General features: G+C 36.4%; 6 protein-coding genes across 6 annotated transcripts; 2 read left to right on the top strand and 4 right to left on the bottom strand.

Moving 5' to 3' along the window:
* Nucleotides 1–3,549: 3,549 nt before the first annotated feature.
* On the bottom strand, nucleotides 3,550–3,942 carry MONOS_11792 (uncharacterized protein; the record flags this gene model as incomplete). The annotated part of the gene is made up of 1 exon (XM_067864358.1): nucleotides 3,550–3,942. The coding sequence occupies one exon, from the start codon at nucleotides 3,940–3,942 to the stop codon at nucleotides 3,550–3,552; it is 393 nt and encodes a 130-aa protein (XP_067734128.1).
* Nucleotides 3,943–5,403: 1,461 nt separating this feature from the next.
* MONOS_11791 (uncharacterized protein) lies at nucleotides 5,404–6,030 on the bottom strand (the record flags this gene model as incomplete). Its single annotated transcript, XM_067864357.1, has 1 exon — nucleotides 5,404–6,030. The coding sequence occupies one exon, from the start codon at nucleotides 6,028–6,030 to the stop codon at nucleotides 5,404–5,406; it is 627 nt and encodes a 208-aa protein (XP_067734127.1).
* A 94-nt stretch (nucleotides 6,031–6,124) lies between these two features.
* Nucleotides 6,125–11,425, top strand: MONOS_11790 (uncharacterized protein; the record flags this gene model as incomplete). The annotated part of the gene is made up of 1 exon (XM_067864356.1): nucleotides 6,125–11,425. One exon carries the CDS (start codon nucleotides 6,125–6,127, stop codon nucleotides 11,423–11,425), a length of 5,301 nt encoding a protein of 1,766 aa, XP_067734126.1.
* Nucleotides 11,426–15,103: 3,678 nt separating this feature from the next.
* Nucleotides 15,104–16,681, bottom strand: MONOS_11789 (uncharacterized protein; the record flags this gene model as incomplete). Its single annotated transcript, XM_067864354.1, has 3 exons — nucleotides 16,487–16,681; nucleotides 15,917–16,416; nucleotides 15,104–15,838 (listed from the first exon to the last, which is right to left on the bottom strand). Exons 1-3 carry the CDS (start codon nucleotides 16,527–16,529, stop codon nucleotides 15,104–15,106), a joined length of 1,278 nt encoding a protein of 425 aa, XP_067734125.1. The 5' UTR covers nucleotides 16,530–16,681.
* A 124-nt stretch (nucleotides 16,682–16,805) lies between these two features.
* On the bottom strand, nucleotides 16,806–18,554 carry MONOS_11788 (putative leucine zipper protein). The gene is made up of 8 exons (XM_067864353.1): nucleotides 18,463–18,554; nucleotides 18,362–18,411; nucleotides 18,206–18,313; nucleotides 17,961–18,126; nucleotides 17,833–17,902; nucleotides 17,648–17,711; nucleotides 17,451–17,533; nucleotides 16,806–17,325 (listed from the first exon to the last, which is right to left on the bottom strand). Exons 1-8 carry the CDS (start codon nucleotides 18,540–18,542, stop codon nucleotides 17,149–17,151), a joined length of 798 nt encoding a protein of 265 aa, XP_067734124.1. The 5' UTR covers nucleotides 18,543–18,554; the 3' UTR covers nucleotides 16,806–17,148.
* A 105-nt stretch (nucleotides 18,555–18,659) lies between these two features.
* MONOS_11787 (uncharacterized protein) lies at nucleotides 18,660–26,486 on the top strand. Its single transcript, XM_067864352.1, has 5 exons — nucleotides 18,660–18,819; nucleotides 18,913–19,036; nucleotides 19,086–21,442; nucleotides 21,670–22,674; nucleotides 22,822–26,486. The coding sequence occupies exons 1-5, from the start codon at nucleotides 18,691–18,693 to the stop codon at nucleotides 25,921–25,923; spliced, it is 6,717 nt and encodes a 2,238-aa protein (XP_067734123.1). The 5' UTR covers nucleotides 18,660–18,690; the 3' UTR covers nucleotides 25,924–26,486.
* Nucleotides 26,487–26,685: the final 199 nt, after the last annotated feature.

Raw genomic sequence — 26,685 nt, 5'->3', positions numbered from 1 at the left:
CGCATCCTCTAACTTCGTTTCTGAGTTGATGGAGCATTGAATAAGTTTCAAGATAAACACTCTCTTTTCAAATGTGCATTTAAAACTACACAAGTGATTAACTGGATAACGATTAATTCTGATCATTCTTTTGATCTCAAAATTGCTCAGACTGATCAAAAAATCTTCATATCCTTCTTCTTCCAGCTTTTCAAACATCTCTTTTTTGGCTGATTTTTTTTTTTTGGCTTCAATTACTATTTAATCGTCACTTTCTTTTTATCTTCTTGAATGAAGCTCAAACTGAATTCTTTCAACAACGGGTTTCTTTTTCATTAAATGGTAATTTCTGCATTTCTTCTGAAATTCAGTCCGCAACGTGACATTTCAACAAAGCCTCAGTGCTTTTGTCTCTGATTTTTGAAATTTCAATTTTACAAAGATAAAAACCAGTCAAATGAATCTCTTCCCTTCACTCTTGCTTTTCAGCATCATCTTTTCAATCTTGTTGGAAACTCGATGCTTTCTTCATCTTTCATTTTCAACAAAAATGAAAGTTGTTCATTGATCCCATTTGTCTTCCTTTTCTTTTCCTCCGTTCAAACCTTCTTTCATCTTCGAATCCAACAAACTCATCAGTTCATTTTGTTTTCTTGAAACCACTCTCACAAAATTCAACTCATATGCAACCACGTTTTTCAAAACTTCTGATTCAATAAAAATGCAAAAGCATTCAAATGTTTGTTTTATCAGATTTCTGTGTTCCTCTTCATATTAAATGGTTTCTCTCATATCCTCAAAAAAATAGCTCTTTTTTTCTTTTCTGTTTCCGATTTGATGAAAACACCAATGTGTTTCCCATCCCAACAAAGACGACACAATTTCACTCTTCAAACACTCCAAAACGATTCAAAATTTACAATGTCATTTCTTCTTCCTTAAGAGTTGATTCTTTTTCTTCTTTGCTCAATCATGCTTTTGAAAGACAAGACATGTTGATTTCGTGAAAGTTCGATAATCACATGTTGTCCAGCAGAAGATGGCATTCACGAAGATCAAGAAGATGTTTTTCGCTCTTTTCTCCAACAACAGTCAACCTCGCCCATTTTCTGCACAATAAAGAACAATGAGAAAACAACCACACAGGATTCTTCTCATCACAGTTAAATATCCTTCATTCTTCTGCTGCAGAATGGCTCTTTCTACCTCGATTTTTTTTCTTCAATCGCTTTTGAAAATGAATTGAACAATTCTTTCTGCAAAACAAACAAAATCTCTTCTGCCTCCATTTTGTCAACAATCTCATTCATCTCTTCAATTCTCTGCTTCTTCTCTATTTTCAATGCAATAGTCCAATTCAGAGAAAATCTCATCATAATAGAATCACGATCATAAAAGGAATTGGAAATAATACCAAAGAAATGAAAGATTAGAAAACCTGTCTTTTTAAGTCATTTCCGATGCCACATCTTCAGTTTGATTGTCTAAACGCAATTTCATTCAGAATATCATCTAGTGAAATTCATATTTATCAAAAACAGCTTCACAATCAATTTAGAGATTTGAATCCAAAACGTTGTTGATTGTTTGACAAAATGAAAAAGGATCAATTTCAATTCCAATTGTTTTGATTTGAGAAAAACAATGGAAAAGAGAGCATGGTGAAATGGCATGACTCAGCTGAAAAAGTTTTGAAAAGATGCGCACTTGTTCCTTTCAGATCAAATCAACGATTGTTGAAAAAGAGGTTGTTTGAAATTGATCAATAATGAATTTCTGATTCTTCGAAGAGTATGTGCAATCTGATAAAAGAAGTGAATTTGTCTGAAGAGAATCGTAAATAAAGAAAACACCATCGTTGAAAAAAGGAAAGCAATTGTTTGTTTCTTATTGATGCATTCAACAAAGGTTAAAAAAGATTGATGATTGCATTCTTGACTTTCAATTCTTATCTCTTCCCAAAAAGATCGTTGAAAGGAAAGAAATGAACAATGTTTAATAGACGTCAATTGAGATCAGAAAAATACATTGGAAAATGAACAGAAAAGGATAAGAGTCATAAATGAGATGAATGGCAAATGATGGTTGTGATGGAGCCAAAAACACGTTCATTTTCTTTCATCGAAAAATGAGTGATTTCTTTTTTGTTGTGAACAAAAACAATTTGTGAAGGTCTGCTCCAACAACAAAGAACAAACCCACACAATTGAGATGTGATTCCAATCCCAATCAATTTTCTGAACTCATTAAGCAGTGGTCCGTTGCCTTAGAACAGAAAAATACTCAAAAGAAAAAGGTTAAAACAAGGGAATATTTCTTCAAAGATGAAAGAGTGAATTCTCCTCTGCCTTTTGCATCTGGAAGTGTGGTGCAAGAGTCAATTGGAAAAGAACATATGATGAGACAGATTTCTTTCAAAGTGAATGAAAAAATCACAATAATTTTGATCCATTCACATAAGCATTATTTGAAAGGAAACAATCTGAGTTTAAATTTTGAAATCATTCTTTTGCAATCATTATCATTGCATGGAAACAAAGGGATATATAAGAGTTGGACATCTCAAAAGTTCATTTTTTATCTGCATTCAGAAAATTCTTCTTCTTTTGCTTCTTACCATCTGAGCAGAAATGATCCAAATGCTTTGTCTGCATCTTTTCTTTTGTCACTTTTCTCGCAACATCTTATTCAGTCACAGCTGTAGAATTTGATGAAACGATTGCTTTTGACAGTCGCTTTATCCAATTGATCAACTTCATTGATGATGGTCCTTTGTTGGAGTCTTTCATCAAAGCCGATAATTGTGACAAACAATTTTTTCTAATGAGAAAACCCATTTTCACTTTCTTTTGATTTTGTACACTCCTTCTCAACATTTCAATGCTTTCTTTGACTGTTCAAGAAATCAACATTGTGAATCGTAATAAAAGCTTTCGAAAATGTTAATACATTTCTTTTAATTTATTTGAAGAAAAAGCGAAAAATGTGCTTATTCTCATATTAAAAGTTTCATCAAATGAATTATCTTCAACAATTCATTAAAATGTTCTTCACAAACATTAGACAAACATTGTTGCAATTGGATATCAATCCAAATTTCACACTGAAAATAGAATTCATCTGTTAACATTTTTTATTCGATGGACAAAACAAAATTCTGTCAATTCCATTCAATCATTGTTTTCATTCATCTTTTTTATTATATTCTGATATTTCTCTCTTCGAAAGAGATTTATTAAACAATCAATAATTTTTCAATAATCGAGGAAAAATAATGATATATTTGAGAAAATATCAGATTTATTTACAGATGTGACAAAAAAATACAATTTAAATGGACAATATATATATATTGGGCGCAGGAATTTTTATTTTTCAGTTTTTTCTTTCATCTTCTTCCATGGCGAGGTTCTCTACCAGCGCAAAAGTTGCATTCAATATTGTAGCTCTGATTTTGGTTGTTGTAAATTGCAACAATGGAATGGGCATTGCAGAAAAACGAAATCAACAAGAAATGAATTGGAAGATGCCAGAAAGCACAATCAGCGTTGAAACACGCAGCAACAAATACTACAATAAAAATGGCATAGGTGCAGCAAAAGTCATATTCTCACCAGGCGATCGTGTCAGTTGTGCCCGAACAAATGTGAATATCGTCAACACCTCGTTGTGTGTGAGCGATCTCGTCATGGAACCTCTCAGTGGCTGCGCATTCCTCTCTGCACTACACCACTCATCGTGCACCATTTTCTCCTCTGCCTGCCGAATCCACGCAGATGCCAGCCACCCACTTTTCCTCTCTTCCCACAGCTCCCTCTCTCTCGCCAACTTCTCCTTCACCATCCCTGAACCAGCCATCATCTCTTTCCCTCTCTTCTCCACCCCAAACAATCTCATCCCAGATGCCCACTCCGCAATACCCGCATCCTTCTCAATCTCCCATTCCTCTTTCTCCTCTTTCATCTCCCTCCACCAACCCTTCCTTTTTTCTCCTTCCGTATCCTCTTCTTCTTCCCTTCTTCATCGTCATCTCCAAATCCACCTCAATCTCCACCTCTCAGACACACTCTTCACAAACATCACCACTGCACCACAATCCACACACACCATTCCTGCCAAACCCACTCACGCACACAACTCATTCACCACCACCACAACCACAATCACCACAAACACAATCACCACAAACACAATCTCCTCCTTCTCTCTTCGCTCCTCTCTCTATATCCACTCAACCATCTTCCTCCACACCTACAACCCCATCGATGGTGCCATCCTCCCTTCCCTCAACAGCCCATCCACTTCTCTTTTTGCCTTCAACGCCTCTTTCCTCCATCAAACACGCTCTTTATCAAATGATCCTGTGATATATGAAGGAACTGAAACTGAAAGAAAGAAATTAACTCAATTGTCCTTTACAGATTTGAATAGCTATCTCTTTGAATGGTGTGAATGGAATGATTCAAACAGCGGAGATAGTTGGGGTGGAGCACTTTCTGTTTCTCGTACAAATGCAAATCTCACAATAACTTCTTGTTCATTCAACAATTGTTCATGCACAGGTAATGGCCATGGTGGAGCGTTATTTTGTAACAGTTTGTTAAAAATTGATATCACAAAATCCAATTTCACAAGCTGTTCAACTGCTCATGGAGGAGCAGTCCATACGACAAATCCACAGCAAAATTCTGAATATTTCCATTCGGAAAACAGAGTGGAAAGTTGTTCAATCACAAATTGGTGCGGTACTGGTTGGTATTTTTATATTGGTGCTTTTCCATCAAACGGCCAATTCCTGTTCACAAAATGCAAATGTATTTCAAATTCTGGCGGCGATGCTGCTGGCTCTCTCACATTTCAAAATCCACCAAGCAATAAGCCAAGTCAATTTATTGTAAATGATTGTCAGTTTATAAATAATGAATTAACTGCCTCTGTCAAATATGGAGGTGCTGCAATTTTCTTTAATTCAACTTATTCCTGGATGAATGGAGTAAAATTCATCACTTTCTGCTTTTTCGATGGAAACACCGCCACTAACGGAAGGGGCAATGATGTATTTTTCAGTGGAAGTGATATCACTCAATCTCCATTTGAAAATTGTGGATCAGCTACCCAGTCAAAAAGAGTGTGGAACAGCAATACGGCTGATAGCGATGTGTATAATGGCTGGCTTCCTTTTATCAGCCAGAACAGAATCGTTGCAAACAACGGAACAGATGTAGATGGCTGTGGAAGAACTCAACAAATTCCTTGCTCCACGATTGAGTATACGATCTATGGCTTGTTCTTTTACAAAGAAGCCTCCCTCACCCTCCTCGCCTCAACCTTCACTCCATTAGAGACTCTCATATTCCGTGCCCCGAATACAAAAATCACTGGGAATGGCACAGATTCTACAATAATTGCTTCCAGTGGTATTCCTCAACCATCTTCTTCTTCCTCTCTATCATTTTTATCATCCTCTTCACCAGATCCATCTGCCACTTCTGCCCTCTTCGCACAAACACAGGGCTCCCTCACAATCTCTGCCCTCGCCATCGCCCACAACTCCTCAAATCTCATCACTCCCATCCTCTTCCACCTCTCCGGTAACTCCCCTTCCCTCAACCTCAACACAACCACCATCACCGGAACAACCTCCATAACAATCACAACCCCCCTCTTCTTCATCACTGCTGGCTCCCTCTCCCTCAACCACACAGCAATCACCAGCCTCACCCTCAATAGCCAAAGCATCTTCCACCTCGCCTCCCTCACAGCACCCCTCGCTCTCAACTCCTCCAACATCACCGACATCACCTCCACAGCCACCCCCACCAGCTGTGTCCTCTCCTCTGCCACCTCCCCTGCCCTCTCCCTCTCCCTCACCAACTGCACCATCACCAACATAGACTCAGCTCCACAAAACCAACAGACAGCCACCAATGGCGGGTGCATCTCATTCGCCTCATCAGTACCTGCCAACAAATTTTCAGTGAGTGACACCGCCTTCTCCAGCTGTTGTGTGAGCGAGGATACAAGTTCTGGAGGAAAAGGCGGTGCTATCATGATCGAGTTCAAGGATGATTCAGAAGTGTCGGAATCCTCCTTTTCCATCACCAATATCGTGTTTTCAGCAAATAAGGCCAGTGTCGGAAGAGATATGTATTTTGTGTGTGAATCCCTTGTTGCTTGTGTGAAAGAGCCCATGTTCACCTTCATGAAAAGCATCACTGAAAAAGACAACTCGGTTGTTGGGCATGATAGAACAGAAGCATTCGACAACTGGGATGTGGATTTATTTATATTTTTCGACGGTTTCTTTGCTGATACGATATATGTTGATGGAGCATCTGGAGTGGAAAAGGTGTATTGTGGGCTGGAAAAGGCACCATGTTTGAATGTGAATTATGGGATGGAGCGTTTGAAGAGAACGCTGAATATTAAACAGGAGATTATTTTATCTGCAAAATCGTCTTTAAGGGGATGCGTGGATGTGGGTGGAATGAATATGAAGGCCAAATCAGAGACAATTGTGGAGATCGAATGCCAAACAGAAGTGAATGGATCTGAAGAAGATTGTATTCTGAAATCAGCATCGGTGACAGAAATTCAGTTCATCGGGATTATTGTTCCATCAAGTTTTAAAGGAGAAATTGATTCGGTGATTGAATCAAGCACTCAAAATGGGGAGTTGCACATGAAGAACTGTGAGATGAGTGTGATTGGAGGGAAACAAAACGCAATTGGATTTTCGTTGATCAAATCAACAGGAAAGATGGTTGAGCTGGACTCTGTCGCGATTTCAGATGTGAAATCATCTGTCGCGCTGTTTTCATTTTCTCCTTCATCAGGAAATATGAATAAAGGAGAGAGCGAAGGAGAATACAAAGTGAAACTGTTGAATTGCACGATGGAAGGATGCAGTCTAGATAACACCTCATTTGGTGGATCTCCATTGATGATATCTTCTTCTGTTTTGTTTGAAAACAGCAACTTTTCAAACATTATGAACACTGGAAGCGGTGAAGAAGGAGGCGTTGCTAAAGTAACACTGCAAGAGAATGAAGAATTGGTGATGAAATCAACAAATGCATCATCGTGTTCACTTTCATCAGGCAATGGAAAAGGAGGGTTTTTGTATTTGGATTGCCAAAATTGTTTGAATGAGAAGCCATTTCTTTTTGAAGCTGACGTAACTTTAAAGAATAACAATGCAGCCATTGGAAAGAATGCGTTCATTTTTGCATCTGATCTGAACAAGACCGTGACAAATGATTCATACAAGTTCGATTATTCCTCAATGATAAATGATGGAAATTTGTTTGTTGGGAGTGATAGCATTCATTCAGACAAAGATTTGTTCATGTTTCTGATTCCATTCAGCTCAACTGAGATATTTATCTCATCTGAAGGATATGATGTTGCAAGATGTGGAAGTGAGGAAGAACCGTGCTTCACAATGTGGAAAGGGATGGAAAACATGGAAAAGGAAAATGGAAAGAAAACAATTCAGATTAAAGGATCAACAATCATTCGAGATTCATTCAATGTGTCCAATTATCAGATCAAAAAAAGTGTGAAGATGGGAGAAGAGAATGAAAAAGCCAAATTGAATTTTGAAAAAGCAATTGGAAATCAACTGGAATATTTCATGGAAAATTATAATCATCTTGAATTGACAAATATCCAACTTCAACTAACATCTGGATTTGACAATTCAGCCAAAACAGTTATTTCAAACAAAGGAGGAGATTTGGTGATAAGTGAATGTTTATTCCATTCAGAGGCAGGAATGAACAATGGATTTGATTGTGTATTTGTGGATGTGATTGGAGGAAGTGTTGAAGTGAATGATTTGTCCATAGAATTACACAATGTTAGAAACAGCATTTTTATCATTCGCAATTCTGGAGTTTCTTGCCATTTGATGAATGTTCGTGTGAAATCGTTGAATGAAAGTGGAGGATGTCTTCTTCTAATCAAAGGAACTGAAATGACGGAAACGATTAATGAAGGATGTGAAGGAATAAATCTCAACATTGATAATTCCTCAATTTCAGGAGTGAAGAGAAGTGACGATGGAGCAAGCATTTTGGATTCAAAGAGTGAGAAAAAGATTTGTTTGGTTATGAATGAGAGCAACATCACAGAAGGCAAGGCAGAAACAAGTGGAAAAGGAGGAGCAATATTCTTCACGTTGGGTGCATCTGGTTCAATGAAGATGATTGACTCAACAATCAGTCATTGCAGCTGCAGTATCAGCACAGGAAAAGGAGGAGGGGTGTATTTGGCAACAAAGGAAAGAGGAGAATTGAATTTTTCATTTGTGGGGATGAAGTTCAGTGCGAACACAGCAAGTGTGGGGAATGATATTTTCATTGAATGCTTCAACATCACGTTTCAGATCAATGAAACTCAATTTCGGTTTGATCTTCGAGAGAATCATTTTTCGCGAATTAATGCGATATATGGAATTGATAGTTGTGAACACAAAGAAGATACAGATCTGATTGATTTTGTGACGATCTATCAGAGTGACACAATCATTGTGAGCAGCGTGAATGGATCGGATGAGAGGCAATGTGGAACAAACACACTTCCATGTCATTCAATTGATTATGGACTGATGCATCTGACTTCAGATTTCATTAGTCAGATGTTCATTGTTGAGGAGAGTGTAATTTGTGAAGAGATAAATCTGGAGGAGATGAGTCTGAGTTCGAAGAGCAGAGGCTTATGCGAGGTTGAAGTGAAATCAGGGATTGAAAAAACAAAGGATGCTTTGATCACAACAACAGGAATAGTTTCGTTGTCGAGAATGAATTTTGTGTTCTATTCGAATTTCATTTCTCAACATGGATCATTGATATCGCCAGAAGAAGGAATTCTTGAAATCATGAATTGCTCATTTACCTCAAAACAATCTAATGAAGAAGGTAATGTTGAATTTGCAAACATTCCATTCCACATTATAAATATGGCAAAAGGAGAACTACAACTTGATGGATGCACAATATCAAATCTCATTCTTCAAAAATCTTCAATATATCTATCATCATCACTTCCATCAGTGATTTATTTGTTTGAGATCAGCAATTCAACAGTTTCTCATTCGCTTGTTGAAATTATTGAAAGTGGACAATTAAACATGGAAAAGTTTCATTCAGAAAATATCACAGTTGAGGGAAATGAAGAATCATTGATATCTTGCTTGTCAATGAAAAAGACAATGCAATTAACGAATTGCACGATAGGTGGAGTCAATTCAAAGACCACAAAAGGGAAATTGATGAAATTGGAGAATAGTTTGGATGTGAAAATGGACAGTTGCATTTTTGATGGAAGTTCAAATGAAAGAAATGAACAGAATATCAATGAGGAAGAAGAGATGTGCAGATGGGAAGGTTCTCTTGTGGATGTTGTGAAGAGTTCTGTGATGATGAAAGATGCAACAATATCAAATTCACCAGGAGGTGGAATAACAATGAGTGGAGGAAATGTGAATGTTGAAGCAGGGAATTTCTCCCGCAATAATCCATCGATTGAAGGATATCCATCGTTGAGAAGAAACATCATCTGTTCAGATTCTGGAACATTGAATGTGATGAGTTTGAAAGGTGGTGATGGAGTTTTGGCAAACACACCAATTTGGATGTTGAATAAAGGGTGCAGTTTTGAAGGGATTGTTTCTGAAAGAGCATCTCCATTCTTTATTCCTGTGTTGGAGAGTGTGGAAGCAAAAGAAGAGACAGATAGAATGAAGCTGACATTCAAAGGGATGCTTCTTGTTCCTTGTAATCTGTCGTTCTCGATTGTGAAGAGGAAAGGTGAAGAGAAAGAGATTGAAAAGCATGATTTTGATTCAAATGGATTTTTATCAGAAAGAGAAGTTGAAGGGAGCGTGGCAAAAGATCTCCTTAGCAGTTGTGGAGATGAAATAGAAGTGAGTGTGTGCATTCTGTTTGGAAATACTGAATCTCTTTCATCAACAGATTCTTTCATTTTGAAGAACAAAAGTGAAACTGAACCAAAAAAAGATGTAAAAATTGCTGAAGGAAACAAAGAAGGAAAAATCTCATGGGTTTTGATTGTTTGCATTGTGATTGTGGTGATATTGTTAATAGTATCGATAGTATTTATTGTTCGATGGAAGAAGGTCAAGAATGAAGCAGAAGAATTGGAAGTGATTGTGAATGACACAGTGAAAAAGGATCCAAAGCTAATCGAGATGGTGACGATGGAGATGTCACCAGAGGCTCAGTGGAGGAGAGCAGAGAGGGAGGCAGAGAAGAAAAACGAAGAGAGGATTAAGAAGAGAGTATATGAGAAAAGCTTGGGACATTCTGAGTCATCAGAGCATTTATTGAGTGAGAGTGGATCAACAGAATATATTCTGGGGAAGGACTCAGACAAAATTCCAGAATGGATGTTGGAGAAAATCGATGAGAAAGAGATCGAGGACGAAACGAGAAAACGAACGCCATCGCCTTCCATTTCATCCACCTCAACAACAGACTCAGATTCAACTTTTGTTCGAGGGGAGGATCTGTGTCCAACCACCTCATCGATGTCGAATCTGGTGGATGCGATGGCCTGTTCATCGCCTCATGAAAAATTGATTGTGGACTTGAGGGATTCGCTGTTCATGCTGTTGCACGGAAGGAACGAGAAAAAGGAGATGGCGATTGGCTCGTTAAAGGAGAGGGAGCAAACAGCTGCCCAAATTATGTTCTGGGTGGCCAATCTCGCACTGCATTCATTTGATGAAATGGAAAATCCTCTTCAGTCGCTTGCCAATCTGAGCCCGCACATTGTTCTCTTTTCAGAACACATGGTAATCTGCATTGTGATGCACTCAGATTTATTATCAGATGATGATTCAGATTCATCCTCCATCTCTTCGTCAACAGTTGTGACATCTGCAACTGATGATGATGATGATGACTCACTTCCCTCATCGGCATTTGAGGATGAGGATAGCTTCAAAAAAGAGTGTTTGAGGTGGAAGGCACCAGAACTGCTGATGAACAAGAAAATGGGAGCGACAAAGAAGTCAGTTGCCTTTTCGATTGGGATGATGCTGTGGGAGTGCTTGACACTGCAGATCCCGTTTGGAGAGTATCCAGCAGAGGTGGCAGGGCAGAAGATTGTGAATGGGGAGAGGCCAGACATGACCGTGATCACGGAAAGTTCTTTGAAGGAGATTGTGAAGAAATGCATGCTGAAAGATGAAGAAAGCAGACCAATGCTGGCTCATCTGAAGCGTGAGTTTTTCGAGAAGTTTCCAGCAGGCGCTACGATGGTTACGATGACTGATGCAATCAGGATAGAGGAAAGCTCAAGCGAGAATGATGGGCATGGTTCAACAGAAGATGGAAGCGAACTTATTTCACTTGCAGATGATGTTTCCTCAAAAAAGAAAGACGAGGAGCAAAGACCGGATGCGAGCGTCAAAATATAAGAGAACGGGAGAGAAAATATGAAAGGATAAAAACATTGCTTTTGTGGGATTGAAAGATTCAGAATAAGGTAGAAAGTCAAGCAAGCATTTGAAAATGAGGAAGATTCTGAAGACAAAAAGATTTCACAAAAAAGAAAAAAGAAATAAGAAGAGAAAGAACAGTGAAAGTTGAGAAGGAGAATTGATATTTTTGGAGAGAAAGTTGGACGAAGTCAGGGTTTTTGATGTTTTGAAGAAGAGGCTTCGAATAATTGCATGATATGTTTTTCTTTGCTGATATGGCTTCATGGCCTGACGATCTGATGTTCAAGCTAAAAATCAGTAACAATGAGAGAAAACGGAATCAAAGAATAGTTAAATAAGATATTTTTCATTTTCTAACTTTTTTTTCTTCTTTGTAACTCCAAAACTGTGTATTCATGTGATTTTAATTTTTGTGATATGTTTTCGAATAATTTTCTGTTTTTTGAAAATTGCGTGAATCAGATTCGTTTCTGTTAATAATTGAAATATTCTCTCTTTTTTTCAGAACATTTTTAACCATTTTTATTTTTTTGAAATTATCCACCATTTTTGTAAAATATTCAGTTATTATTTGTGAATTCATACGAAAACTATCGTCACTAATTTCAATTTGCATAATTAATTGTTCACAAGTTGTATTTCCCAGAATTGCTTCAATTTGAGTTTTCAAAATGCTCGTGTTGAAGCGATTGTTGCAGATTGATTGTAATTTTTAAGTTGTCATTTTTGTTTTGAAGCAATAACTATTTCAAATTTTTGGAAATAAATTATTTTATTTTGAACGCTCATTCAAATATTAGCACGCGCAATGCTCAAATAAAACTTTTTCTTTTTCTTTTGAAATCCTGATCAATGCTCGAGTTCCAATCGAAAATCTGTTTGAGTTTGGAAATTGGCAAAGAAAAATCTTCATCATTTTGAATTTCAAACTTTTTTTTTCCCTCTTGACTGATCCAAAAATAAAACGAAAAACAAGTGAATTTGATTTATCTGGACTGTTGTGAAAATTTCAAACAATATTTAAATTATGAATTTTTAATGTTTTTCATTTGGAATGTGTTCGTTTTCAAAAGTTTAATATTGCTATTCTCAAATTTTTAATTGTTGAATTTCAAGTATTGAGAAAAAAAGAAAAGAAAAATTACAAAAAACATTTGTTTTTTTGACCAATTGGGGGAAAATACGAACCATCAAGCATTTTTCGCACAATGCAAAAAATATTTGTTCCACTCATAACTTTCAATAACTTTATCAGATTTCAAAATAAATTGTATTTTCATTTCCGAAAGAAAACATCATTTATATAATTTCAAAAATTTTTTGTGATCTCACAAGTATTTCAAAAAAATAATCCATTTTAAATGTTGTTTTTTGGATCACAAAAAGTTCGTCCACTGTGCATAATTTTTCAATGAAAATGCCTGAAGTGTAATATATTACAGATATCGCATAAAATACCGGACATCGCACAAAATACCGGACAAGATCGATTTCTCAATAACAGCAAGAGGAATAATTCTGATTTTTATCCTCAATATATATCTCATTAATACAAACTCATTTGATATACAAATCTTTCAAAGCAGCTTCATTTGTGTACAGAGAAAATTATTTTTTTAAATCTCGGAGAAACTCAAAATCCCACTTCTCCGAGATTTCAATAATAATTCTTTCTGAGCACAAATGAAGCTATATTGAAAGTCTTGTTTTTCAATTGAGTTTGTACTAATGAGATATATTTTGAGGAAAATTGTCAGAATTATTCCTCTTGCAGTTTTTGTGAAATCGATCTTGTCCGGTATTTTGTGCGATGTCCGGTATTTTATGCGATATCTGTACCCCAATTATTCATTTTTTGAAAAACGATTTTATTCGACTTTTATTGATATAAATGGGTGATTCTTTTTGCTGTCATTATTATTCTTTCAAAAATACTGCTCCAAGTATTTTAAAAATTTATATTTAGGATAAATTCAATGTTTCTGTTTCAAACATTTTTCACTTATCTATCGATCTATCTTTCATCTCAGTAATTTCTTCTTCAAACACGATCTTTGGACTTTTTTCACAAAAACAATGTTTTTCTTATCTTTATCAAACAACTTAGCATCATGACATAGACCAACAAAAATGTTTTATTTCAAAAACAATTACCCTTATCATTTATGGTTCTTGTGATTTTTATATTTGAAAAGTGTGGTTTTTCCAACTTATTTGTGAATGATCTTTTTCAAAAAGTTATTGTCACTTGAATTATTAGATCATATATTATATTCAACTTATTTAATGGGAAAATTAGCTTGATTGGAATATTTTTGTATTTCCTGACAATCAAATTCTTGTCCATTTGAATATTTTTCATCATCAACAACCATTCAAACTCGCAACATACTAAATATCACTGATTCCACATTTGTTCGTTTTCTGAATGAATTTTTTCCACCAATTACATTTTGCTCAAATTTCAGAATTGAGGCAACAAAACCACTCAAATCGTATTTGTGCTTATCTTTGAAGATAAGGGTTTCAAGTGTCCTTTTTTTTTTGAATTTGATTTTTTGTTCGTATTAATCTTTAAAAATCTGCTTTTCAATGTTTTTCCCCAAACAATAAACAAATAAAACTTTGATCATTCAACTGATTTGTCCAAACAGAAAAAAAAGTTATGAATAAAAGAAAGCTTTCAATAAAGTTCGTTTTTTTTTCTTTCAAGAAATTTAACTATCCATCAGTTCTATTAAAAGACAAAAGTTTTCCAGCTTCAAATTGATCTGAATCAAAAGAAAAAGCAGATGAGCTATTGTTGTCATTGGATTTCAGATAAAAATCATCGAGAACTGGAACATCATCACTGCAAAAAGGATATCTTCTTTTTCTTTCCTCTTCAATTTTTTCAACAGATATTTCTTCTGAAAGAATTTTTTCTATCTATCTTTCTTTCTTTCTTTAATTTTTGTTTCTTCTATTGTTTCAGTTTCAACCAAATCTTTTTGATTTGTATTATTGTTTCTCTTCATTTATCAATTTTCGTTATTAATTTTTTCTTTGGTATCAATTTTATATTGATGTGAATATTGGTTCATGATTAAGAAAATTCACAAATGTCATAATATTGTGTGAAAAATAGTGAGTTATTTGTCGCTCATTTTTTTTTAATTTTGTCTTTTGATTTATATTCAATGAAAACTGTTTCTCATAAACAAGATAAAAACCGCATGGATTGCATTTTGGTGAAATTTAATGGATAAATGAACTTTTTTTATAAAATGACAGTTATATCTTCTGAACTTTTCAAAAAGAATAACACATGTTTGAAAAAATCAATTTTGGAATTGTCAGAAAATTTGAATCAAGAATTTTCAAGCTTTGTTAATTGCTTTTTTTCGAATTATTCAATATTGAAATAAGTGCAATGCTTCAATCATCTTTTTTTTTTTTTTTTCGAAATTGAGTTCTTTTTTGGTGTTTATAAATTAATAATTATTTTGGAAATCAAAAAAAAAAAAAAAAAAAAAAAAAAAAATAGAATTGAATAAATACTTTCTGAATTTTGGAAAAAAAAAATTCAAAACAAAAGAATAAAACTTGTGAGTTACAAAATATGAGGAACATCATTTCATTAAACATACAGATAAACTACTCTTAGATAACTGGTCAATAAACAATCTTTCCATCTCTAAAAAAATAAAACGATCCATTCAGACTCAAAATGGTATCTTCATATCCTTCTTCTTCCATTTCCTCATCAAACTCCATTTTCACCCTCTTCATTTCTTTTGCTTCCATTTCATTATTCATCTTTTTCTCCAACCTTTCAGAAACAACCAAACAGAACTTGAAGCAGATATTCGTATTCAGGTTCGTCAATGTTGACTGTTGCAGCACCTCCACAGCCAGCTTGCTTGCACCTCCTTTTAACAACGCCTCAATTTTCACACATTTCAGAATCAACATTGTTTTGAAAATATTTAAACAGGCTGAAAATATCATTCTTTCATTCTCTCTTGACGTTCGGCATAGTCTCGTCACATCAGCAACCATTCCGATGGCCACTTCATCTGCAACTTTGCAACGGCTAAAGAAGGAGCAAATTGAGCGAAGCCACACTTCTGCAATTCGTCTCATTTTCTCATCTTTTCTTTTCATTTCTTCCTCTTTTTCTTCATTCTTCTGCTCCACCCATTTCCTGATCTCATCCAATTCTCCACTCACTTCTCTCACATAATGCAGCTCATTCCCAACAACATCTTCAATTTCATTCTGCATGAACAATCTGTTGAACAAAAAACTCCAAGCTGATTGATAGGCAAGACGCGTCAGGTTTCTATGCTCTTGATGATACAGGATGATTTCTTTGATCTCGCTCAAATACGGTTCTTTGCTCGTATCCTGTTCAAATTGGAAAAAATATCAATAAATATTAAGCACACTTGAATAACTATGCAAAGGAAATAGAAATTCACACACCCCATATCCAATGTTACTCAGTGCCAGCAATGCCATTTCCACTTCTTTTCGAACTTCCTCGCTTTCCTCCTTGCACAATGCAGCTTTCAGCAGGCAACGAATACAAATTGAAACCAATTCATCAGGCACATCATAATTACTTTCTCGCAAAAGCAGATAGCATTCGCAGAGGTCAATCAGCATCTTTTCATTCTTTTTTTCATCTTTCTTGTCTTCATCGACAATCATCTTCTCAAATACTTCACACAGCGAAGTTTTTTCAAAACGCAAGGACTCTCTAAATTTCAGCACTTTGCAATATCCTATTTGCTTCAGTAACAAAATAACATTCTCCACCTTCATTTTCTTTTCTGTTATCATCATCCCAAGCTGGCCAAAAATCGAAAACATGGAAATCGAGCAAAAATCTTTTCTATCCATTTCCCAGATTATTCCATCCAGCTTTTCTATTTTCTGCTTTTGCTTTTTCGAAGAGAAAAGGCACAACTCTGAAACTGACACTTCACACAATCAAAAAAAAAAAAAAATCGCATTGCACATTCAAATAACAAAGGAAAAAAACAGGCAAACGAAAAAAGATTTTCCCTGGGCGTAATGCCTCTGCTTCATTCATTGATGGATTAACAGAATCACATTTGCTTTTGTTTCTTGTTCAATCAATTCAATTAGTGGAGGAAAACAGCTCAATGACTATGGCAAAACAAAAAACAGGATTAATAACTTTTTTGTATTGAAAGACGTTTCGCTCTCCGCTGCGCCGTCAATCTCTTTTCTGGTGTTGCTCGAAAGCTTTTGCCCCATTGATCTGTTTGCCATATTTTTGTTCATTGAAGAAATAAGTTCTTTTTATGAAAAAAGAAAATATGTGATTTAGAAAATTTCTTAAAAATTAATTCCTAGTTTATTGATGAGAAGAATTGTTGTGTTCGTGATAAGAATTTGACATTTTGAACAATTGAAATGAAAAATACTAAATTACAAGATTATTTTCCTTTTTATTTGATGAGTTATTTAATAGTTTTATTTTGGTATTCACACACTTATAAGTACGCACACAAATGATAAAACCCAATCACAAATTGAATCCAAATTATTTGCATTCTAATTAAAAATAAAAAATTTTTGATTTAGTAATGTAACATTTCGAAAAAATTTAATGATCAGAAAAGAGAAAGAGCAATAACATGAATTCGTTCCATAACTTCAAATCTTACAAACAAATCGATATCCTTTCACTTTTTCTTTTTTGGCAAATCAGTTTTCCCGCTTTTCTTCCACTTAACAAAATCTTCAATAAGAATTGGCCATGCTCCATCCTCATCAAAATTCGAATAATCGGACTTTATTTCTTTGCTAAATTCAAGCAACAAATTCCAAGTGTCAAATGAAATGTAAGTTGGATTAACAGCCTGTTTGAACAAGACGTTTCAATTTTTTTCATTCATTTTAAAAATAATTCCAATAAAAATGATCGTAACAATCAGAATGAAAATATACTATTAAATAATCGAAAAATTATCAACGTGTTGCAAACCTTTATAAATTCGCACCAATCGTCTAATGAAGTGAACCTTCCCTTCAAAACAACTTTCCACAGCTCAATGCAATCAGCGCTTGCTAGAATTTTTCAATAAAATTTTCAATAAAAACAAAAAATTCAAATGCGCAAAAAACAAGCAAACAAAAAAAATATGAATTGAAAATTTCAACATAAAATAATCAACATCATACGCATCTGTTTTGTTCGACTTTCTCCAATATTGTACAAAAAACAGAATTTGTAAAAGTCTTGAAACTGTAACAAAATTAGATATATATATTTATATGTTACAGATGGATTCAAAGGTAAATAAATAGTCATGTATGATGATATTTTGAATTCTTCAAATTATTATAAAAAAAATCATTTATCAAACATATATCGGTTCATATAAGCTTTGCATGAATATGGAAAGACTTGACTTTAATGATTCAAGATCTTCAACACTAAGTTATAAATTAAAAATTTTCGTTAAAAGAATATACAATATTTAGAAAAACAAACCCAGAATTAACACATCCCTGAATAAAGTCATCATGAGAAAATTGTCCAAATACTTTGCTTCCAAGCTTCCAAGGAATAACAAGTGATGATAAATCTTCTGGATTTATTTCGCAGTCGGTGAGAAGGCGCTCAAAGCCATCCTCTTCAATAGCGTTTTTATCTTCGGCTATAAACAACACATATTTCAAATACAACATTTTAATATAAATCAAATATGCAAATATATAATAAAAGAATATCCAAACCTTTGTAATTTTTGAAAAATAATTCAATTTTTTCTTTGTTAACATCTTTTGGACTTTTTGCAGTAAATGGATAATTATCAGGATGCTCATAATAATTAGAAAGTGCACCTTAAAGAAGATAAACGGATGAAAAAGAAACACATAAACAATACAAACGCCCAACATCTCCATAAGACTCTTCTAATAATTGAGCAGCGATGTGTTCACTAATAACATATTATAACTATTTATACTCAACAAAAATATTTTTTGCAAACGGGCAATGAAGGACATCGGTTATTTGCTTCTTTAGTGCATTATTGGTACGGATTGGTGCTGCCTTTTTTCTTGGACACATTTCAAAAACATTATGGTTTAATTGGTTCGAAATTATTATTTGAAATGGTTATCAAATTTTGCAATAATGCGCAAAGAATTATGATTTCCCCACAAAAATCAGTTAAGAATATCCCATACAATAATTCAAGAAAAACATTTTCACGTTAATGCAACATGAAAAAGTGGAAAATGACGAAATAACACCATGGATAGAAGATAAATCTAGCATGCACCTTAATTCTCCACATAATTTGCACAGAATTTTTCGTCTTTCATTAACAAATATTGAATTGAAAGTTTTATTTTTATATAATTTTCAAGAAATTTCTTAATATTGAATATGTTAAATGAATGTTTTATTTTATTTGAAAATTAATTTATTCTTTAAGGAAAAATGTTCTTCATCATTATCTCTTGCTTTTGACACTGGAAATGAACAACCTTGTTTTTTGAGAACAAACGTTGTTTCTGATTCCTCAACTCCTTTTTATTCGCAGCAGCATTTTGATTTTTGTGTGCTATATTTTATAAAATTTATCATTGCGAATTTTTTTTTTGTTAGTATTACCTTCCATTTATATGTCTCATCCATCTGTGTTGTGTGAGCTTTTTAAAAGCAACAATAGCAATGCAACTTCAAGAGATTTAGTTTGCTCGGCACGTTGCAGATATACATTTGATTCATCAACTCTGTCAAAACTTCAAGCTGGTTATCCAATCCAAGCTTTTTTATATTTACGCAAAGGAAAAAATTACTTTGACTCTCCTGAAACAGGGGGTTTTGACAGCAATTACCTGATTTCATTCAGCAGCGCGGAAGAAGATGAATGCTTGGAGGAGAACAGCGAGGAAACAGCTCTTGATGGAATGCCTAAAGATCATGTGGGAATCATTCTGGCGACATTTCGGATTATAAAAACATCATTTGAAGAGGCAATCCCGTATCTGCAGAAATTTTGTCGCTTGACAGTTTCAGCTGAATCATCTATCAGATTCATCCGAAGAGGGCTGGAAGCTCTAGAAGAATCCACTTCTGCCCAACTCGTTAAGCCTTCTCGTCATTATTGCGATCTTCCAGAAAAGGGAAGCCAAAAATCAACGCAATCAAATGTTGCACATCCATTGTGCAGCGACGGATATCCGCTGATTGTGAACCTGTTCTGGGCAGATGGAGAAGGTGCAGCCGACGGGCAATGCAAAGGAGGAAAGCCACACAGCGGAATGTTTGACGAGCTGCAGAAGCAGAATAAGGAAGGGATAAAGAAGTCACAGGAAATGTTCGGCTCCTTTGACGAGGCGCGCTGGATGGAGATGGAGAGAAGATCTTTGCACCAAACGAAGCCCGCTACAAAGAAAGAGCAGGAACGCAGCAGAAGCGACTTAAAAGGACTTGAGGAGCATCTCCGACTCCCGCCAGATGCGTTTGTTCGTGTGTTTGTGCTCGACAGCCGCGCAGAATGCTGCCAGTCTCTTAAGGGGCGGATGAAAGTGGACAAGAAGACAAAGAAAAAAAGGCTCTTTTTCTTCGAGCAGATGGCTTTTGAGGCGAAGCCGAGTTCTGTTTTGGGGTTTCTGATTGTGTCGCCGAGGAGGAGAAAGAAGGAGAAGGAGATGAGAGAAAAGTTGTGGGAAGAAATAGAAAGAGCAGAGGAAGAGGAAGAAGAAGGAGAAGGGAATGATAACGATGAAATGAACGGGGAAAATGGAACTAAACACACAAACAAACGCAGTTCACAACCATACACATCATCATCATCATCATCATCATCATCATCATCATCATCATCATCATCATCATCATCATCATCATCATCATCATCATCATCATCATCAACTTCTTCTTCTTCTTCTTCAAATCGCCATTCATATTTTAGCACATTCACACCACTCTCTCTTTGCACCTCATTTTCCTCGCCTTCAGAACAAGTGCATTATTCTTGTTTCTTCTCTTTGGATTCTCTTCTTCCCAGCAGAGCATTCACCTTCCGTGCAATTGATCCATGCACAAACATCTCTCTCTCGTTTTCGCTGTGCTACAGGCCAAACGATGTGATACAAGAAATGGGCGATAAATCGATGATGAAAGTGTTCCTTGATTCGAAAATACGTCTTCCGTTTGCTTTCACATTTTACGATTTGGAAGGCGGAAATGAAGGAAAAAAGAAGAAAAAGAAGAAAAAGAAGAAGAAAGGGGAATATGACGACGACTGGTTTGAAGGCGAAGAAAGGCCTCAAACGGCAGAAGATGAGGAAGAGGACGAGGAAGAAGTTGATTTCTCTTTTCCAACCATCATTTCAACCAGAATTGTGCCAAACGGGAAGAAATATTGGGAATCCAATGTGGAGCCGAAGGTGAAAGCTATTGAAGCGAAAAAGGAAAGAGAGAAATACAATGAAGGAGAAGAGGAAGAGGAAGAAGAAAATGATGAAGAAGGAGAAAGATTAGAGAGAGGCAACCAAAGCCAGCTTTCAGGAAGGCGGACAAATGGAGCGAATGAAAGAGATGAAGAAGCGATGAAAGAGTCGTTGCCCTTTGTGGATGTGTTTGTTCCGCATCTGCCTCATCTGATGGTCGAGTCTCAGAATTGGAAGATGGAAGAGAAAGAAGAAAGAGCAAAAGGAAATGGAAAGGCGAAGGAAAGTATTGCTCGGAAGATAACAATCCCATTTTATCCAGAATATCTTCTTCATCCTGCGGTGCATTCATCAGATTGTGCGAACTCTTCCTCTGATGTTTCTTCATCTTCTTCATCATCTTCTTCTTCCTCGTCTTCTTCTGCTCATCTGCATCTTCCTCAAATAAGTCGCTCTATTCTTCTCTCTGTTGCATCTTCTCTTTCTGTTCCTGCTAAAATATCTGGCTGTTGTTTTCTGGCTCGTGCCGGTACCGTCTTGTCCAGTGCAAGTGTATTCACAAAGGTATTTTTTTTATGGCTATTCAATGAATTATTTAAAGATTTTTGTCAATTTGTATTGAATCGAATGAAAAAAGGTGATTTTCAACGAGAAATTTATTCAAACTTTATTTATTTTTCTTTATCTTTCTGAAATTGTTTTGAGAGAGTGAAATTTTCTAAATGTTTTTTTTATATTTAACAATTCATTCCTGTTATTTCAAATGAACATTCTATTCTTTTATTTCATAGGCAATTGTCGACCACCCCAATGCATCTGCTCTGATTGAGTTCATTTCTCCTCCTCTGAACACTCAGCCTGCAATTATCCCATCACCCCCTCCGCCTCCTCCCTTGCTCCCATTCATTTACCCTCCTCACCTCAAATCATCATCATCTTCTTCTTCATCCAATAATGCTATTTCTTCAGATTGTGCTTTGTCTCCTGTTCCTCTTCCTGAGCTTCTGATGTGGCCGCCGTCGTTTCAGCGCTCGTTTCTGAAGGAATACAAACAAAAGAAGCAAAGTGCAGTCCAAAAAAGAGCAGAAGAAGAGGAAAGAAGAAAGAAGGAGTCGGAAATGAAGATGCAGCAGCAGCAGAAGGTGGAAGAGGCGGAGGCAAACGACGCATATGACGATGATTTTGACACATTTTTCTTGGAGAATGCAACAGAAGAAGCAGAAAACAAGGAGAAAAAGGGCAAAGGGAAAGAAAAGGACAAAAGGAAGAATCAAATAAATGGGCAAGAGGAGGAGGAAGAAGAACAAGGAGAAGAAGAGCTGAAAGTTGTGATGAATGACGAGAAGGACGATGAAGATGAAGATAACAATGCAGCTCCTTTCCAGCCATTCAAACTGATCAAAGATCAGAAAAGCACAAATGTGAAGCATTTTGACAGCGACAATGGATTTCAGATAGACGATGAGGAAGAAGAATATAACGACGGTGATGAAGACGAAGATGAAGGAGGCGACAGATACGGATTTGGGTTTAAGATGCCGATTGTTCCGGATGTGGCGTCAGACGAAGAAGTGGCAGAAAGAGAGAGGAAAGAGGAGGAAGAGAGGAAGAAAGAGATGATGAGGAAAATTATGATGGAAGAGATGGAGGAGATAAAAGAAAGAGAAAGGAAAGAAGAAGAAGAAGAGGAGGAGGAGTTGAAAAGGCAACAAGAAAATGATGTTCTTGAAGGAGATATCAAAATGGGAATAACTGGAATAACGATGGTGAATGTATCAGAAGCTATTAATAAACAGGTTTGTTCTTCTATTTATGCTTATGCTGATTTTATGAGTGAAAAATTTCATTTCATTTCATTTCATTTCTTCTCTCTCTCTCTCTCTTTTTTTTTTTCTCTCTCTTTCTTTCTCTTTTTCTTTGATGTTGAATATTATGATGAACAGGTTGGGACGCACAAGCCGTATCATTCTCTGTTTTCTTCACTTCCTGTGACTTCAGTAAATGAGCGCATATCATTTGCATGTGTTCATCTTGACCTGAATGTTATGAGCGAACTGGAGAAAAAAGACAAAGAAGAGGAAGAGGAGGAGGAGGAAGAAACAAGAGGAGAAGGAAATGAAATGAAAAATTCTGAAGAAAACGAACAAATCAACGACATTTTGAAGAAAAGACGGCAAAGAAGACTGAGAAAACAGAGAGAACAAGAGAATCTTTATTCATTTCACGTGAACAAAGAACAGAGCAAAGGTGAAGGCGGAGAAGGAGAAGGAGGAGGAGGAGAAGAAGAAGAAGAGGAAAGCTTTGAGAATGAAGAAGAGAAAGAAAGGAGAAGAGCCAAAGAGGAAGCAGAGAAGCAGAAGAAGAAGAAAGCTGTGCTGTTTATTGAAGACTGGTGGAGAAGCAGTTTGTTGGCAGAAGAAGCAAAGGAAGAGTTGGAAGAGCTGAAAAGGAACAAAAAATTGGAGGAAGAAAAAGAAGCAGCAAGAGCGAAGAAGGAAATGGAGGAGGAGGAGAAGAAAGTGAGAGAGAACAAGAGGAAAGAAAAGGAAAGGAAGATGAGGAGCGAGAAGATGCGAAAGGAAGCAGAAGACATGAGGAAGAAGGAAAAAGAACGGAAAATGAGGGAAGAGAAAGAGAAAGAAGAAGAAGAGCAGAGAAAGAAGAGCGAAATGGAAAGCGAAGGGAAGAAGAGGAAAGAGGCTGTGGATACGCTGGAGACCTGGTGGAAGAACGAATTGCTGGTGAGAGACGCCAAAAACGAACTTTCTGAGCTGAAAAAGCAAAAGAAGCAGAAAGAGGCAGAGGAAGAAGCAAAAATGAGGGAGGAGAGGTTCAGAAAAGCGAAGGTGTTGGAAGAGAAAGAGAAAGCTGAGAGAGAAAAGAAGGAGAAGGCGAGGAAAGAGAGGGAGAGGAAGATGCGAGCGGCAGAGATGCAGAAGGAAGCAGAGCGGATCAGGCAGAAGGAAAGAGAAAAGCAGAGGCAGCAGGAGAAGGAGATGAAGAAGAGGAAGGAAAGCGCACTGATGATTGAAGATTTTTGGCTGGAGACGAAGAAGAAGAGAGAGGCGATGGCTGAACTAGAGAGGCTGAGGGCAGAGAAGAAGAGGAAAGAGAAAGAAAAAGAAAAAGAAAAGGAGAAGGAGAAAGAAGAAGAAAGAAAGAGGTTGGATGGGCTGCAAAAGGCATACGAGGAAAGGCTGGCTTTGGCAGAGAAGCAAAAAGAGAAGGAAAAGCAGCTTCTGAAAAAGAAAGAGCCGGCAAACAAACGCAGCAGCATGCAAAACAAGCAAACATCAACAGCTTCCTCTTCTGCTTCAAAAGCCTCAAAAACACAGATTTTCCGGCCGAAGCTGTTCAAAACACAAAGCAAGTCTGTTACTCGCTTGCCGCAACAGAGAAAAGCAGAAGAAAACAGACCAAAAAGAGGCAGAGGAGAAGACGAAGAAGAAGAGGAGGAAGAATACTCAGACAACGATGCAGACAGCAAAACTGGGTCTGTTGCGCTTCTGACGCCAGAGAAGAAGACGAAGCCGATTGGAAAGAGCTCAAATGAAGTGAAGGTGAAAGGAGGCGAAAAGCCAGGCGAGAGGAAGCGCAACAGCTCTGTTCAGTTGATTTCGTCGCCTGCCAAGCTAAAACAGACGCCACTTCGTTTTCCGTCTTCGAATGTGTCTGCTTCTCCAAAGGCTTCTCCAAAGGCTTCTTCTTCTTCTGCTTCTTCTGCGCGCATTGCATCGCTTCAGCAGCAGCTTTTGTTTTACACGAATGAAAATGCTGAGCTGAAAGCAGTGCTCGAAAAGCTGCAGAAAACATCAGATGCTCAGCTGAGGCAGTTGAAAAGACTGCAGCAGTCGAGCAACAGAATGGAAAGAAGGCAGTCCAGAAGGAGAAAGAAGGGAAGAAGCAAAGGAGGAGAAGGAGAAGGAGATGAGGAAGGATATGGAAGCGATGAAAGCGATGAGGAGGAGGAGGATGAGGAAGACGAAGATGATTCAGAAGAAGAAGGACGATTAAGTGTGTCCAAACAGTACAGAAATAGAGGAGAAATGAAGAAGCTGGAAGAAGAGAACAGGCAGCTGACAGTGGAAGTGCAGAGGCTTCGGACGAAGTGGATGAAGGAGCACGAAGAGAAGATGAACATAGCGCTGTTTGTGAAGGAGGAGAGCAGAGGAAGAGGAGGAGGCGGAGGAAACATGCAGCGGCTGAACACTCTGCTTACGAAGACGCAGATGCTGGAGAACCGGGTGATGGCGCTGGAGGTGGAGCTGGGAGAGAGGGAGAGGATGCATCAGCAGGAGTTGAAGGAGATGAAGGGGGAGGTAGAAAAGGAAAAGCAGAAATTGGACACGGAGAAGGAGAAGGAGAGAGAGAAAGACAAGAAAGACAAAGAAATTCTGAATCTTATGAAGAAAAAGGGGTTGCTGGCAACATCATTTGTGGAGAACAGGGAAGGAGGAGGAGGAGGAGGAGGCAGAGGGAAAATGAAAATTGGAGGTTTGTTTCCTATTGCTGTAGATGATGCTGCAAATGCTGATTTGGACAAAAACAAGGAAATGGAAGAAACAAAAGAAGGAAAAAAACCAAAAGACGAATTGTTATCTCATCAGAAGCCTTCTTCATCGTCATCTTCATCCGCTTCACTTTCATCTTCTGTAAACACAACACCACTTCATTCAAAGAAATCTCCGTCTTCCTCTCAACTCTCAGCTTCGCCTCCTGCAATTTCAACAGCATCATTGCCAGCTGTTTCTTCTTCCTCTTCCATTTCTCCTCTCCTCCAGACACCCACACCTCGCGACCCGTCATCTCCCTTTTCGCCTCCTTCTGTCCAGCCTCTTTCCTCTGCCATCGCACCTCCTGCTTCTCCTGTCGTCGTGATGAAGACAAAGCCAAAAAGCAGATATTATCCGAAGCAGCACATCAAGCCACCCTCTGAATTTAATTTCGGAAGCAAGTTTCACATAAAGCCGGCTTTTGTTTCAGACCCTCAAATTTCTCCTCGGAGATATGCAGATTATTCAAAGTCTAAGCATTCTTCAAAATGATGGAGGATTTCTGATTGTTAGACACATAGATAATAAACAGATTAAATTTTATCCTTCAAAAAAGTCTGCAAAGTTTGTAAACTGAAACAATGTTTTATGTATTTCTTTATTAAACAAATCGAATTTTCATAAAGAGTTGAAATACTTTCAAATTGCAATTTGGATTAGAAAGTGAATTTCTTTTCGAGTTCTATTTGTGCAATAAAATTGTTGAATAATTTTTTCTTTAATAATTGTGCACTTTTCATTTGAAACAGCACCTTTTCTATGTTTGTTTTGTTACTAGTTTTTTATTTTTTAGTGTTTTGATTGTTATCCTTTTATTTTGCATATTAAAATGAACATGATTTTCAATCTTCATAACCAGTTTTTTTATCTTTATTCATTTGGATTCTTTTATATGATTGCTTTAAATAAAGTCGATGATGAATTTATTAGTTTTTTTTATTTCACTGAATATTTTTTTCCCGTTTTAGTTTTCTTCTCTTTTGATTGAATAAAAAATTATTAATGTCATATCAATAATTCTTCAATAATTCTTCAATAATTCTTCAATAGATGAATTTTGAATAGATTTTTTTCATTTAAATAAACCAGATTTATTCAAATGAACTCATGTTTATTCGAATAGATCGAGTTTATTTGAATAAACCGAATTCATTTGAGATAGACTGAGTTCATTTGAGTTACGAAAATTTTGATGAAAAACAAGTATATTTAATGTATATAAAATTGATTGCAAAAATATACATATATTATTTG

The sequence above is a fragment of the Monocercomonoides exilis genome (genome assembly GCF_001643675.1).
Source record: "Monocercomonoides exilis strain PA203 chromosome Unknown scaffold5-2102611, whole genome shotgun sequence".
In the NCBI taxonomy this organism is placed as follows: domain Eukaryota; phylum Preaxostyla; order Oxymonadida; family Polymastigidae; genus Monocercomonoides; species Monocercomonoides exilis.
The sequence above is the reverse complement of the archived record's forward strand: the minus strand, read 5'-3'. Positions and strand labels throughout refer to the sequence as shown.